At 44.4% G+C, this 16536-nt stretch overlaps 1 protein-coding gene across 3 annotated transcripts; it reads left to right on the top strand.

Moving 5' to 3' along the window:
• The first annotated feature begins 338 nt into the window (after window positions 1-338).
• Window positions 339-16115, top strand: EEF2KMT (eukaryotic elongation factor 2 lysine methyltransferase). Of its 3 annotated transcripts, none has more exons than XM_050966471.1 (8): window positions 339-489; window positions 6048-6110; window positions 9025-9105; window positions 9348-9449; window positions 9648-9781; window positions 11700-12007; window positions 14602-14751; window positions 15448-16115. In XM_050966471.1, the coding sequence occupies exons 1-8, from the start codon at window positions 397-399 to the stop codon at window positions 15546-15548; spliced, it is 1032 nt and encodes a 343-aa protein (XP_050822428.1). In that variant the 5' UTR covers window positions 339-396; the 3' UTR covers window positions 15549-16115. The 3 variants fall into 3 exon arrangements, with proteins under 3 accessions (XP_050822428.1, XP_050822429.1, XP_050822430.1); XM_050966472.1 differs by having other exon boundaries at window positions 14602-14708; XM_050966473.1 differs by lacking the exon at window positions 339-489 and adding an exon at window positions 1073-1157.
• Window positions 16116-16536: the final 421 nt, after the last annotated feature.

Genomic DNA, 16536 nt, shown 5'->3' on the forward strand with positions numbered 1-16536 from the left:
ACGCAGGGATGCAGACGCCAGGCGTGACATGGGAACATGACGAAAGAGCCACGCAGGGATGCAGGCGTCACGCGTGACATGGGAACACGAGGACACAGAGCCACGCAGCGATGCAGGCGTCACGCGTGCCATGGGAACACCCGCACCCTGCAATGAGGACACAGAGCCACGCTCCGGCCCGTGCCTAGCGGACACACCCACGCCACAGGGATCTGTGACACCGGCCGCATCGTCCGCAACGCGGGAGGGAGGGAGGAGAAGAGGCGGGGCGGCGACTGGTGCCTTCCCCACCTGGTCCGAGGCCTAGGCCGCAGCGGAGCCCGAGTCGCTCCCCCCGGACGCGGCCTGCCTGAGCGGACCGTGGGCCCCGGCTGGGCCGGGCTCGGCTCGGGAGCGATGGATCCCGCGGCGGAGGAAGCCCGGCACCTGGGGCTCCGCTTCCAGCGAGGCTTCCTGGCCGGCAGGCGGCTCCGCGCCTTCCCCTGGGCGGTGAGTAGGAGCCGGGCTCTCCCGGGGGTGGACGGGGGAGGCCGCTCGCCGCGGAGACGGGCCGCAGGGGCCGCGGGGCGGGGCTGGCACCGAAAGGCTGCCTGGGGCCGGTCCACGGGAGGGGGCGGCAGCCAGGAGCCGCCGGGTGAGGCGGGGCCCATGGGTGCTGCTGCACCCCCTGGCTTGAAGTGGTGTCCCTCCCGCACAGGGGTTAGGTGTTGGTTCAGTAGCTCTCAGCGCCCCACCCCCCCTTGTTCCAGCGCCCTGTCTGGGGCTGCCCAGTCCTGGCCCTGGTGCCCCCAGCAACAGCCTCTGACTCCGCTTACTGAGCTCGCAGGTGAAGACTGTAATGCTGCGGCGATCACGGATAGCCAGGGCCCTGCCTGCAGGCTGGGCAAACACCTTAGCTCCCAGCCCTGCCAAGCCACCTCTGGCCTGCCCTGCCACTGGTCCCTGCCTGCCCGGGGCAGCTGGAAATGGGCTGCCCCCGACTGACCTGCTGCTCCCACCTGGTTAGTTGCTACTGTGGGGGAAAGAAAGTTAAGCCATATAAAAATTCTCATTTCAATCAGCAAAATAAGCTACTTTCTCCTACTTCAGATGGGCTGTGATTTTGAGACCTGTCATCTTTGAAAAGTGATCCTGCTTTCAAAATCAGAAACAGTTCTGTGAGCAGAGGCACTGAAATGGCTTTTATAATGGGGCTGCTGAAAACCATTGAACAAAAGCTCTGTAGATGCATTCAGTTGCTATTATTACTGCAAGTCACCGCTCCTAGTTCCTGTGCTCTGTGGGGATGTTTTTTAGAGTTGGGAAATAGTCAAACTTTTTTATTTTTTTCAAGGTGTGCTAGTGTCACTGGTCCCCGCTGTTGTCCTAGCAGAGAGGAGGGATGGTCCAGGGATTAGGACACTACTCAAGAATTTGGGAGACCTGGGTTCAATTTTCTGCGCTGCCACAGACTGCGTGTGTGACCTTAGTCAAGTAATTGAGAGTCTCAGTGGTGATAGCACTGCCCTACCCCTTAGAGGTGTTATAAGCATAACTACATATTTTTCTAGTAATTTATTGTTCTGAATGAGTTAATCATGAGACACTGCACAACTGTCATCAACAGCTTTTCTCTTCGCTCCAAACACTGTTGATCACACTGAAAACTCATTTCATTGGACTGTTTGTACCGGGGAAAAGCAGACCAAACGCTGCTCGCTATAGAAGTATATCTTGAGCAAATGTTATATGGGTATTTAGAAAAAAAAGACTGATTAAATGAAAAATGGAAAGAACTTGAAAGAAGTGCCTGGCACACCTGGATGTCATAGGAAAAACTAGAGCTGTACCAGTGAAACCAGGATATATGGTCACTATGTTTTTGCAGCTTGCTTGGACAGTCTGCCTATTCTTCCTCTGTTCAGCTTTGCTTTCATAGCAGCTGAGGAATCTCTACCACAGGAAGGCCTGGGATTGTGGAATAGGATTCTTTTGTAGTTATAGTGAAGCAGCTCTGATTTCATTCCATAGAGGACAGTAGTATGCACACACTAGCCAATGCAATAGCCCTATTTTACTTTTTTAAACTCAGGGCTTGTCTACATCACAAAGTTGCAGCGCTGGTGAGGGGGTTACAGCGCTGCAACTTAGGAGGTGTACACATCTGCAGGGCATCTCCAGCGCTGCAACTCCCTGTTTGCAGCGCTGGCCGTACTCCCGTTTTGTGTCGGGTGTAGAGGATCCAGCGCTGGTGATCCAGCGCTGGTAATCAAGTGTAGACACTTACCAGCGTTTTTCTTGACCTCCGTGAAATAAGCAGGTATCCCAGCATACCTGAGGAAGCCTCTCTGGTAATCAAGCAGGTCTCCTTCCCCGCGGTTTGCTCCGGTGTTCTCCGAATCCCCCCCCAAGCGGGTCTCCTTCCCCGTGGTTTGCAGGGGGGTTCGGGGAACGCGAGAGCAAACCGCGGGGAAGCAGGTCTCCTTTCCCGCGGTTTGCTCTCGCGTTCCCCGAACCTCCGTGCAAGCAGGTCTCCTTCCCCGCGGTTTGCTCTCGCGTTCCCCGAACCCCCGTGCAAGCAGGTCTCCTTCCCCGCGGTTTGCTCTCGCGTTCCCCGAACCCCCGTGCAAGCAGGTCTCCTTCCCCGCGGTGTGCTCTCGCGTTCCCCGAACCCCCGTGCAAGCAGGTCTCCTTCCCCGCGGTGTGCTCTCGCGTTCCCCGAACCCCCATGCAAGCAGGTCTCCTTCCCCGCGGTTTGCTCTCGCGTTCCCCGAACCCCCCTGCAAACCGCGGGGAAGGAGACCTGCTTGCACGGGGGTTCGGGGAACGCGAGAGCACACCGCGGGGAAGGAGACCTGCTTGCTCGGGGGTTCGGGGAACGCGAGAGCAAACTGCGGGGAAGGAGACCTGCTTGCTCGGGGGCTCGGGGAACGCGAGAGCACACCGCGGGGAAGGAGATCTGCTTGCAGGGGGGTTCGGGGAAACCTGGAGCAAACCGGGGAAGGAGACCTGCTTCCCCGCGGTTTGCTCTCACGTTCCCCGAACCCCCCTTGAAGCCGCCCAACAGCGCTGCAGTGTGGCCACATCTAACACCACTTACAGCGCTGGTTGCTGTAAGTGTGGCCACTCTGCAGCGCTGGCCCTATACAGCTGTACTAATACAGCTGTAACAACCAGCGCTGCAAAATTGTAGATGTAGACATACCCTTAGAGAGAGAGAGAGAGTGTCCCCTCTTTGATCCTGTGGAGTTCTCCGTGGGCCTATAAACACTCAGATTTAAAATTTTTATTAAATTTAATGTTAAAAAATTATATAGTACACAGGTTAAGAAAAGAGTGTCTGTACATCTGGGTATAGTGCTTAGATTATCCACAAATACAAAGTTTGTTTTAAAAGTCATAAGATACATATAGTGCATAATCAGCAATAACCCAGATATAGATGAATAAATTTAACAATACAGTTTAGATATTAGCATCCAAGTATTTGGGTACATCCCTCATGAAAAGTTGTACAGAGAGTTGATTGTGGAAAGCAAAGTATATCAATGAGTGAAGGCTGTCCCTCAGTAGTTGAGAATTTAGGGTAAGTTGTCCATTAGAAAATACAATCCATCAAGGAAGTATTTCAGTTATTTCCTGATTTCACTTCTCATTGGCACTCCAGCTCATCTCTCCTGGTATTGCCGATGTCCGGTGATGTGTTCTATATAGATGTCCCTTGATGGCGTCCAACACCATAAGTTGCCGCATCAGCCGAGCATAGTCCTGACCAATTCTGCATTCTCTCAACGCTCACTTGTTACTGGGGTCCCATCTGCCATGGGCTCCAACGATCAGCCTGAATCTGGTAACCCTGAGCTCTCAAGGTTTTATTACTACTGTGATAAAGAACCATCTACACCAGAAGTACCTACTTAGACAGACAGCTACTAAATTGCGTTACACAACATTCTTCATTCTCTAAACCTCTTTTGTATATGAGAGAGTACTGGCAAAATAAACTTCTGTTTTTGATTGGCTCAGTTTTAATAAATCACTTAGGGTTACATGTTTAAACTTATGGCCTGAATGTTTGTGAATTTAGCCTAATTTCAATGGTTGGTCCTTTTAGTATAGCTATTTTGGAATTCTCCACATGTATATTTTCAACCTGTTTGAATGCTGACAGAAACATGTGCAAACTACTCCTTTTCAGCACTGATTGAGTCAATATTACAAACAACCAAATGTTTCCAACTTTAAGATGATTCAGTAATATTCAGAGACCTGTTATCAGGTGTCATTCATGGCTCACCCATTATAGTTTTCATGAAATCTAAGCCAAATTGTTGACCCTAGTTTTTTTTATTTAATAGTTCCCGATATCAGTGGCTAAAGCACAACAGCCAGATAGATTCAGAATAGTCATGTTTGTTGTAGGCACTAATACACTATTTTAGTGAACAATTTATTCATTTTCCATGATTATTCACCAGATCAACAAAACACTCAGAAAGTAAATAGTAGGCAATTTCTAGGGAAAATGATATATAAATGTAGCATTCACCTTTGAATGGTGTGGACACAATTTGATCTGAAATATGCTGACAATTAACTTTGCAGAGTCACTTACTGGGAATAGTAATAATTCCAGATATCTGACAGTAAATAAGCATCTGAAATTTGACTCAGGTCTCAACATTAACTATCAGGTACACAATCTAGAATATCCCCATATTTACAGATATTTAAAGTTTCTCTAGTACACAACAGAATTCAGAAGATATGGGCCCCATCACCGTTGACTAGTCTGATCTGTCAGAAAGTATGCAAGAAATATTAAAACTAAAGATTGTTGGCTGCAGTGATTCTGCAACAAAATCCCTCAATTTACAAGCTAATTCCTTAGTACAGATAACGCTCATTTGGAGGATTTTTTTTCTTTCCTAAAATGGCTGTGCTTCATGGTCTAATTCATTTGGTTCATAGCATCTGGTATTAGAGCAAAGCTAATTTCAGAAAATCAGTTCACAACAGAATATTTGCAGTATGTTCAGAATGGTGCGTTGGCAGCTCCTGTTATGAGTTTATTAGTCTAAAATAAAGAATGCCTGAGTTTAGCAGACAGTGGGTGTCACTAATCATTCCTCTTGAAACCTCTGTGTTTCAATTGCAATGTGCTGTAGTATCACTTTTCAGACATCAGCCTCAATATACATTGACCCTTTTGCAATAATGTAAGGTTTTTTCTCAGAACATTTTCCCTGTAGGAGGATTTGCAGTTTACAGACAGCAGTGTTTTGAAACAATTCAGGACATCTGTTTACTTCACTATCTAGTGAGTTTTACTACTGTTGAATTCACCATGAATACATTCCTCTGTGAACCATTTTCTCAGCATTTCAGCCACTAATGAAGGGCCAAATCCCCACTTGCCTTATTTACACAAATAGTCCCATGGACGTCAGTGGAACTAGTCATCTGAGTAAGGTGAGCGGCTTTGGCTAGAAATGGATCAATGAAAAAAGGCTGAAGAAATATAACTGACCACTGAGGTTATATGAAAACAGCTCTCTTGGTTACAAGATTTCTGTTAAAGACAATGAATGCAATAAATCTATGTGGGGGATTTAATGTCTAGCAACAGGCAGATTTTGTTCGTACTCCGATGCCAAGATTTCCAATGTCTGGGGAGATATTCAGCTCTCCTCTTGGAGAAGGGAAGATTTCGTATTTCTCACCTCATTGGGGTGGGGGCTTTGTACATTAGTGAGTGAGGGCTGACTGATTAGTCATTTGGTCTTCACCTTTGTCTTGTAGTACCTTCCTCATTCAATTAATAATAATAATTATGTATTTGTATTGCAGTAGCAGCTACATACATTATAGATTATGTTCATATTATGGTTTACAGAAGGCTCTGTACTTCTTTATTTCCTACCATCTGGGTGTGATTTTTTTTTTTAATCACGAAGCATTTAATATACTCTGTTGAAGGAGTTTTCACCAGTTTGTGCTGTTCAAACGTGGTAATGGCATAGCATCCTGGAATATTTCTCAACATTTTTTCCCCTCCTTTTGTGTAGGAACTTGAAAAAAAATTAAAGAGTTCATCAGATGCCTTGCTACTGCTGGATATTTTACAGAAGGTAAAACATGTTATTTTAATATAATCAGATTTCAATACATATCACAGAGCAGACTAGAACTATTCTAAAGATATGATGCCACCTAGTGTAATGAAAACCATTGCATCGTACTCTTTTAAACTCTATTTAAAAAACAGTTAAGGAAGTCAGATCTAATATTAATCTCCATGTATGCCCAATAGAATAGCAGGTTTCCTTTTATTCATGTTACGTAACTATCCTTCATAGGCAAGGGAGCTGGAACACAAGAAAGGCATGTTTTTATTTACTTTGAAATTTTAGAAATGGTCAGACACTGTAATGTTCATGCAGAGTGTCAGGAACTGAGTTTCCTGATTGATTCATGGAGGCAATACAGTGAGGGAGGCAGCAGTATAAACATCCCAGAATACTCCACCGCTGTGCTTTTACCTTGACATGCGGGGCCATCTCTAAGGGTGAGAACGCTAATTCACTCTCCATTCCCATTCAGTCCTTTGCTGCATCTGAGGCTACAATAAGAATGCCAGTTAGTACCAATTCAGGGGAGTGGGGTGGGTTGTGATATGAATTCTGTTCAGTAGGTCTTGGGCTGAGACCATTTTCTCCTTTCCCATGAGTAGGGCCCTACTAAATTCTGGGTCCATTTTGGTCAATTTCACAATCATAGGATTTTAAAAATTGTAAATTTCATGATTTCAGCTACTTAAATCTGAAATTTCACGGTGTTGTAATTGTAAGGGTCTTGACCCAGAACGGAGTTGTGGGTGGGTCGCAAGGTTATTGTGGGGGGATTGCGGTACTGCTACCCTTATTTCTGTGCTGCTGCTGGTGGTGGCACTGCCTGCAGAGCTGGGCAGCTGGAGAGTGGCGGCTGCTGGCTGGGAGCCAGGCTCTGAAAGCAGAGCCTCCACCAGGAGCAGCGCAGAAGAAAGGATTAGGGATGTAAATAGCATTTAAAAAAATAACCGTTTAAACTATTAAAATTGTATCAGCTAAACATTTAATCGTTAACAAGTTCACAACATAGGTGCAGGAACTAAGGGATGAGCTGCTGCTGCACTACCCCCACATTTTACCCAGGTCCCAGCTGCTGGCCCTGCAGCCGCGAGTCAGCCTCCCTGGGGTCCCAGGGCTCCAGCCCCGCACTCGCCCCCAACTGTTGCCCCAGCCTCGGCCCTCTTACTGTTTATTGAATACATTATTGGTAAGTCTGATGCTTATCAGTTAATTGGGTAACATTTTACATCCCTAGTAAAGATGGCATGGTATGGTATTGGATCCTTACTTCTGCGCTGCTGCTGGCAGGGCGCTGCCTTCAGAGCTGGGCACCTGGCCAACAGCCGCTGTTCTCTGGCCGCTCTGCTCTGAAAGCATCACAGAAGTAAGAGTAGCAATACCACAACCCCCCTAAACTAACCTTGGGACCCCCACCCTCTGCAATTCCCTTTTGGGTAAGGACCCCCAATTTGAGAAACACTGGTCTCCTCCATGAAATCTGTATCGTATAGGGTAAAAGCACACAAAAGACCAGATTTCACGGGGAGAGACCAGATTTCATGGTCCATGATGTGTTTTACATGGTTGTGAATTTGGTAGGGCCTTACCCATGAGTGATAAACACTTGTAATGTCTTCTAGCTCTGGCTGGGTCTGAACTGGCATCCTGGAAGTGAAAGGCTGGTCATCTTTCTCCCAAATCTGTGAGATTGCTAGTCTCCTTGTAATTTAAATTGGAATATACAAAAAGGCAGTAATTCCTTTCAGTGGCCTTGTGTCCTCTGATCAGTTGCATTAAAACATAGTTACAACTCTGTCTTATTTTTTTAAATATCAAGTATTGGGCTTTTAGAGGTGGTGGAAAGTTTTCAATACAAAAAACCATGAAAAAGCTCAAACTTCAATTTTTCTAACGTCTGTTTGTGACATATATTGTCTATTGACTGATAATGTGTCTTTGTGTATTTGGAAATAGGGCACTACACCCTCACAAGTGGTACAAATACTGGGAAAACAAAGCTATTCCCATTTCCTGTCTATCACATGTGATTGCAGTTCATTCCCTACTTGCTTCATAAAGGATTATAGAATATCAAGTACTTCTCCACAGTCTTTAGTATCAAATTCTTGTCATATTGTCACAGTGAACACCTTCTTCTGTACAAAAGTGTGTTCCCAACTCTGGAGCACAATGGGCCTCAAGTCCCATGTATTGGTCACCTTCCACATGTGGAACCCCTGACTGAAATGCCCACATGTAGGGAGAGCATCACTTTGGAATCAGGGTCCATCACGCCTAGCCAAGTGCAGAATTCAGCCTTATATAAAGGGAACTGTAACTATTAAGAGTAAATTAAGGGACCTAATTCACCATAACATTGTTGTTGGGGCCAACTTTTCATTTGCTGGAGGACCAATGTGACTAACACTTTCTCAGTGAACATTGCCGTGATTCAAAGCAAAGGGTAGACGTGTGGGGAGAGTCTTTTTTCTGAGTTCAGCATGGAGCTAGAGTGAATATGTGTACGCAAGCTGGGAATGGCTCCCAGCTCCAAGTGTGGATGGAACTGTCCTGTTTATTGACTATTTAGGGGGATGGGGCATGGAAGAAAAATGAGAGGAAAGAGCCACTCAGACTCATTTTCCTTTCAGTTTTACTGTTTATTTTTGAGGGGCAAAGTTGAGGATGTGTGACTTCCTCACATCTGTGACCGGCCGGCGGTACCAGAATTCACTGCAGGAATGTACACAGAATTTGATTTTCCAGCTGAGTATCAAATAGCTTAGCTGCAAATTGAAATCACCCAGCATTCCCAAGGTACAAAGTGAACCAAGCAAATTGGTAGCTATCTTTTCCTCCTCTGTTCCTTCAGTGCCTCTAACAAAATCCTCACCTGGTAGCTGGTTGGTCTGTTGGTGTTGTTTTATCATTTCAGACTATTCGTCACCCCTTATGCATGAAATATCCCCCTTCTGTGAAGTACAGAAGATGCTTCATATCTGAACTCATTAAAAAGGTAGTGCTGGGATTACATATTGCTTGGCGCTCTTTTTCCATTAGACCTATTATTAAAAGTAACTTTAAAATCTGTTTTTCGCAATATTGACCCAGGCTCGGCTGATCATGTATTGTAAAAAAAATTAGCATTAAAGTTGTAGTTAAAAAAGGAATAAATGATATTTGACTATATGTTTATTGCCTGTGTTCCGTTAATAATGTCTGGAGATTCTTCACTGATCTCTCTTCTCTTTCCCACAGCATGAGTCCATAGCAACTGAACCCCTGGATGAATTGTATGATGTACTAGCAGAGATTTTAAATAAAGAAGAATCTACCAACTGTTATAAAAGCTACTTACTGGTAAAAGCTAATATCATCTGCATTGTTATATGTCCATTTTTATCATTTAAACTGAGCCATAATTGGTTTAAAAATAAAACCCAGAAACCCCAAGTGTAAAATACTTCTTACCTTCTCCCAGATGCTAATGTTGATTTAAAATTGTGAAAAGTAGTGCCTGTGCTGATGCATCATTCTTTCCGTGTGTGTGTCGTCTAGCCCACAGGGGACTCCGTTACACTTTCTGAGACGGTGGCAATAATCTCACAGGGAACCACAGGACTGGTCACATGGGATGCTGCTCTTTATCTTGTTGAATGGGCAACAGAGAATTCTGCCATTTTCAGTAACAGGTAATGGAGCTCTAGTTACATGAAATCACAGCTAGAAAACTGGGGACCAGAGTTAACTTAAATGTTTTCATTCATATTATAAATGAGTTACATGACTGTAGTTTGACATTATACTGTATATGCCCCTAATATAACTAAGAACTGTAACAATGCATATTTTTAAAATCTTAGACAAAAACTCCAACTTAGGTATCCATAACCCTCAAGGGAGAGGGAGGAGTATTAATTTATCTTGCCCAAACCACTTTTAAATCATCAAGTAATAAGGAAATCATAAAATACTTCTGTCAACTCATCTGAGGATCTCAGAGCACTTGACAGACAATGCTTTAAATCTCACATCACCCTTGGGAGGGGGTGAATACATATTTTCCCAGTTTTGCTGATTGTTAAGCTGAGGCACAAAGAGGTTAACTGACTTGTTCTTGGCAGTGCAGGGATAGAACCCAGGAGTCCTGGTTCAGTCACTAGATCACACTCATCTGTTGTTTTAGGAGTTCACCTCTGTTGTTGGAATGAACCATTGCCACATCAGAGTTGTGAAACTGTATGGAGGGCCGGATAGAGAAGGCTGTGCCTCCCCAAACAGCCTGGCCTTGGCCCCCTATCTGCCCCTGCCCACTTCTCACCCCCTGACTGTCCCCCGCAGGACCTCCAACCCATCCAACCCCCTTGCTCCTTCTCCCCTGACTGCCCCCTCCCGGGACCCCACCCCCTATCCAACTCCTCCCCCCTGCTCCCTGACTGCCCTGACCCCATCCACCCCCACCCCCTGACTGCCCCCCCCAGAACCTCCTCCCCATCCAACCACCCCCTGTCCCCTGACTGCCCCCCTGGACCCTCTGCCCCTTATCCAACCCCCGCGCTCCCCATCCCCTTACCATGCTGCTCAGAGCGGCAGGACTACTTGCAGGCCATAGTTTGCCCACCTCTGGGCTAACTGCTGCCCTTTCCGTCACTGCTCTGTCACAGTTAACTTTAATCTTAGGCCTGGTCTACACTGGGGGGGGGATCGATCTAAGTTATGCAACTTCAGTTACCTGAACAACGTAGCTGAAGTCAACATACTTAGATCTACTTACCACGGTGTCTTCACTGTGGTAAGTCGATGGCTGACACTCCCGTCGACTCCGCCTGCGCCTCTTGCCTTGGCAGTCAATTTATCGTGTCCAGTCTAGACGCGATAAATGGACCCCAGCTGGATTGATCGCTGCCTGTCGATCCAGCCAGTAATGTAGACAAGCCCTAAGATGTTTTAAGGACTGTCTGATGGAAGAATTTTCTCTCTCTATTGGTAAGTGAAACAGGAGCCAACACCCCACTGCCAAACATCAGATTATATTCAGCCTGTAGTGTTACTAGGCTTCATCCTGACATTTCTTTATCCTTCAACCCCAAACTCTTTTTGTAAGGAAGACAACAGTTGTTTAGGGCAGTCGAAGGAGGTATAACTAGGAGGATAATATGTACATTTAAAAAAATAACATTTTAGTCTGGATTAGGGTGACCAGATGTCCCAATTTTATAGGGACAGTCCTGATTTGAGGGTATTTTTGGTATATAGGCTCCTATTACCCGCCACCTCCGTCCAGGTTTTCACATTTGCTGTCTGGTCACCCTCATCTGGATATATGCATAATATAGCACAGGGAACAGTCCTATATTGGTCCCCAGGAGATGTTAATTTTATTCATATTTTCACTCTCTAATTGCTATTGTTATAATTGAATCCTAATTATTTTTCATTCCTGGTACTTATTTGAAGCAAAGACTGGAATTTGGATAGTTTATTCAAGAATCACTGAAATCATTTACAGCTAGTTTTGCTCTTAGTTGCATACACTTCTATTGGTTTAGATTCCATAACTGAATCTTGTTTAGATCCATTGTGTACTTATTTTAATCCATTAACCTTCAGGACCATCTTGGAATTAGGAAGTGGGATTGGCCTCACAGGAATTGCAATCTGTAAAACCTGTAATCCCAAGGCATATGTATTTAGTGACTACCATCACTGTGTTCTTGAGCAACTGAGAGAAAATATCCATTTAAATGGCTTTGTTCTGGAGTCTGAAACTGGGAATCACACCAAAATGCAATCCCAAAACCAGAGGACAGAAGTGATGGATTTACAAGGACCAAAAATAACAGTTGCAGAACTTGATTGGGATTCTGTTACAAAGGAACAACTTTCAGAGCTTCAAGTTGATGTTGTCATTGCAGCAGGTACAGTACATTTCTGATCACATCTCTCTAAGTGATCTCCTAACACAAATGCTGAAATAATAATAGAAATGCAAACATAACAACTATTGAACTTTATTCAGTTAAGATAACTGGTCAGCCAACTACAAAGTCTGAAATGTGAGGAATGTAATTCTGCCTCATTTTACCATCCTGTCTTCATCTCAATATTCAACAGTTGTTTACTCATCCTTGAAAAGCAATTCATTTCTCTTTTGTCACTTCTTCCGTTTTAAAATTGGAGGTAAAGTCCACATTTCCAGAGCACTGCTGCCTGGCATTCTCAGCCAGGATAGTGCATATTAAAGAAATTTTACTTTTACAGCACTTGCTCATCTGATAATGTTAAGTTTATTAGTAAATGTACTACTACTAAGTCTGACTATACTAGAGGCTTGTCTAGACCAAGTGTGTGGCAAGCGGGGGGTAAATTTACATTGTACACCTACTGTCTGTGTCCCTGCTACCACACACTAAAAGTTCCCAAGTGAGCTTTGATGTACCCCAGTTTCAAAGTCAAACACAGTGAACTACAGAACGTTTCGTGTGTGGTAGCGGAGTCCACATGGATAGAGGGCAGCACACTCTGCAGTGTAGACTCACACCTCACCTTGCCACACACCAACTGTTCTTCCCCACGAGCTCCAGAACTGCACAGATGTAGCTGAAGGCAGAATTTTAGCCCATTTTTGGGAGTGTGAACTAATCACGCTGCTCAAGAGTTCAGGTGAGGTGCTCAGAGGTGTGTGAGGACAAATGCAATGTATCCCATGTAGACGATTAGTTATAAAAAGATGATTATTCCATAAAATGAATGATCATAGATATCTAATCCATTACACAGGGCTCTGAAAACAGCCTAACTTGAGCTCATAAAAACAAGGAAATTCAACGTTTAGCATAAAATGTTATCCCCAGTATTTCTAGATAGCGCAGTTCATATTTTTATTAGGTTAAATCAAGAGTGACTGATCTGTTTGACCATTAGCCCATACATAGGTCTTGGCTTTTGTGTGCCCTAGTTGTACATCACAGGGATTACACTGAAATGACCAACTCTTGAACATCAGGGTTCATAACGGAAAGCCCAAGAGAGAATTGAAGAATCAGAATGTTATTTTGTGACACTGACACTTGTGATACTTCAAGGGGCAGTTTTTACATTGTTTCATCAAGGTTTCCACCCTTGGAAATTATTCCAGAGTCAACCTACTGTAATTTAACTCTAGACCTTTACAATGAGCTGTTGCAATGTGAGCTTCTTTCAATTCACTTGCAACCTGACAAGGCCAGATCTGTAAAGGAATCCACATATGCAGACCTTTTTTCCACCTTCACCAGCACTCTGCATGGTAGTAAGGGTTATACATAAAGATCCGTTTGCAGGATCAGCACCTAATTTTCTTTTTACTTATTTGTGCACCAGCTTCACTGAAGGACAATTCAGTAAAGTGGAGAGGTCTGTTTAAAAAACACTTCTTAAAAATCCTTTGCTACTCTGAAACCTTTGATAGTTGGAATCTGGAGTGAACCTCTTCACCCACCAGCATTAAAGCAATCTTTAAAACAGGTTGTGACAGTCCATCCTTACCAGCACTCCCTCTCGCCTCAGGTACGCACCCTTGCAGGCCCCACCAGCCACCACATTAGCAGTTCTTTCAACCCAAATGCCATTCCAGTCAGGGCTCTTTTATCAGTTCAGAGGGTTATCACCTCACCCCACCCATATGTCAACAGAAAGTCCATGAGGAATAACATGAAACAGCTTCATATGATTTTTTTTTTCCACCCGTTTGTCTCAGCGTTTCTGCAGACTTGTACTCTTCTTCTCCCTGAAGAGAGGACGCTAGTTCTTTGATAGGCCTAGGGCCTTTGCTTCCTGGCATCTTCTTATCAAAATAAACCTTTAATAATCTTTGCCATCAAACATGAACTCCTAAAAGCTCAGCCTTGCCAGAACCCTTGCTCCAGGCAGGTCTGTCTCTAGTGCCAAGGAGAACCCAGCCCAATCCTTCTCGTTTTATATTATCTTCTCAGGCCAGGTCTACACTACAGACCTTGGTCAGTATAACTGCGTCGCTCTAGGGTGTGGAAAATCCACACTCCTGAGCAATGTAGTTATACCAACCTACTCCCCCCCTGTAGACAACACTATGTCAACAGGAAAGCTTCTACCAGCGACATAGCTACTGCTTTTCAGGAAGGTGGATTAACTACACTGACCGGAGAAGCATAGTTAACATAGTTAATGGGAGAAGCTGAAGAGCTACAGCGGTGCAGCTGCACCGATTCAACGTTTTAAGTTTAGGCCTGCCCTCAGTCTCCAGCCCAGCTGGGTGTAATAAATCACTAATCAGTCACAGGTACATCCCCTCTGGTCTATGTGGGCTCCCCTGAGGAGCTGGTCCCTAGTCATAGGGGCTGGTCCTGGTTCCCTGTTTAAAGGGCCATGTTCCCATAACACAGGTCAAATTCTTATCTTAAATTACTCAACAGAGCCTCCATTTAATCCTTTTACTTTGTATTTTTAATCTGCTTTTTGTTTATAAATATGAAACCCTCTCCTTTTTATGTAGATGTGGTGTATGATCCCCAGATAACTTTATCCCTTATCGGTGTCCTGCAGCAACTTTCCACTTCCAAAACCATTGGAAACCCACCTGAGATCTACATTGCCTTCACGGTTCGTAATCCAGACACCTATCATCTCTTCCAAACTGAACTTGGTGAGAGTCGTGCTGAGTATATGCCATGATAGGTTTGGCCTTCTTCCCAGTTATTTAATCTTGTTACAGCACTGAAGACAGCAGTCTTTGATGGTGGGCATTGTTTGAAGTTAAGGTTCCAATACACCAGCTGAATCCTGTGGGGTCTGAATAGAAGCAACAGTCTGCCCCCATAGAGCTGATTCCAGGAATGGGGGACTCTTTTTACTGTGTCCTAGTGAGACTAATATTTGCTACATTATCGCCTCAGAATGAATTGCAAGCTTGGTGACAGCTAGCCAAACAGATAATGAGGGTTAATAATAACAGTTAGTAATCATCTGTGCTCTAATGTTGGACAGGCAACATTCCAGCTGAAGCCAAAAACTGAGGCTTTGACCTCAGTAGTTATTTAAATATAGACAGGGTCAGATACAATTAAATTGGGGGGAAGGGAGGTGTCAAAATCTAGACTTCTACAGAATACAAGCTGGACATCTGGTCCTTCAGAAGTGGGTAATTAATAAAATGATGCTGAATATACGGCACAAGTATATAATAGAAATCGCTTTAAAATACTTACCCTGAATATTTTGTCTCTTGCTTTCACAGCCTATTAGTGATCCATTATTACAAAATTTGGCACACTGTAGTGTGTATGTTTTGTATTTTACTAAGCAGAAGTGTGATTGTTTTTATTTCTGTTTCTATCTCCAGGTAAAGTTGGGATTGGCTGGCAGGTTATTCCTACTCACACAAAGAACCTTTTCCTATATGACCTGCATTCAGACATAATTCTTCTAAAATTACTTGCGTAGACTTTGTAAATCCAATATTACTAATAGATCTTATGCTTAGTCTGTCAAAACGTCTATCATGATCGTGACAGTGACCTTGAATTCTGGACATGTACTTGAGTGGCAGACTTAGAAAGCAAGTTTAAGCTCTGTACATTGTCAATGTGTTTTAGGCCCCAATGCTGCAATTGATAGTAGGTGGGTGGACAGCCTCACCTGCGTGCTGCCCTTCTGCCTCCAGTGCGGTTCCTTGGGAGTCCATAGGTCGTCAGTTGCAGGATCGGGGCCCCATTCAGACTAAGATTTTATTCTTCCAGAGGGCACAAGGAAGAAAACTGTAGCGTTTCTATGGCATTGTGATATGCACACATTGGAAATAAGTTTTGTGAGACCAAAATAATGAATCTTTTCCCGGCATGATGAAATAAAGCAATGAACCATTTCAGTTTTTATATTAAAGAATTATTTATATTTACTGTTGTTTTTGAGCCATGATCTGTTCATTCAGACTCTCTGCAGTGCTTGTCGTCCTGTCACAACTTGAATAATAGAATAGCTACAATAAATGCGTTGCTGTTTATACAGTGCCATAGGTTTGCCTGTGTTTGAAATATAAGTCAGGGGTTCAGATTGTGATGGAAATCAGAACTACCTCCTATTTTATACTGGTGTACATGTGATCAGAATCTAGCCCTGGGGCTTAGTCCTGTGAGGCATGGTGTCCTCTTGGGAAACACTGAGCAGCATCAGCTCTCACTGAAGTTGATGAGTTTTAGGCTGTTCCGCACCTTGGAGCTTCAAGCCTTATATTAGACATAACACACCCGATGAGTCAAACAAACAGCAGGGGACGGGGGAAAGAGAAGGGCAGGGTTTGAACGGAGTCAGAGCCATTTGTTTTGTTGTAGGTGTGTCTTATTGGTTCCAGTTGGGAGTGGGAAGGAAGGTTAGAGCAGGGTGCGAATGGAGTGAGCCTTGGCTATAGAAGGCCAACTGGAAGCAGGCGTTC

The sequence above is a fragment of the Gopherus flavomarginatus genome, chromosome 9 (assembly GCF_025201925.1).
Source record: "Gopherus flavomarginatus isolate rGopFla2 chromosome 9, rGopFla2.mat.asm, whole genome shotgun sequence".
NCBI lineage: Eukaryota > Metazoa > Chordata > Testudines > Testudinidae > Gopherus > Gopherus flavomarginatus.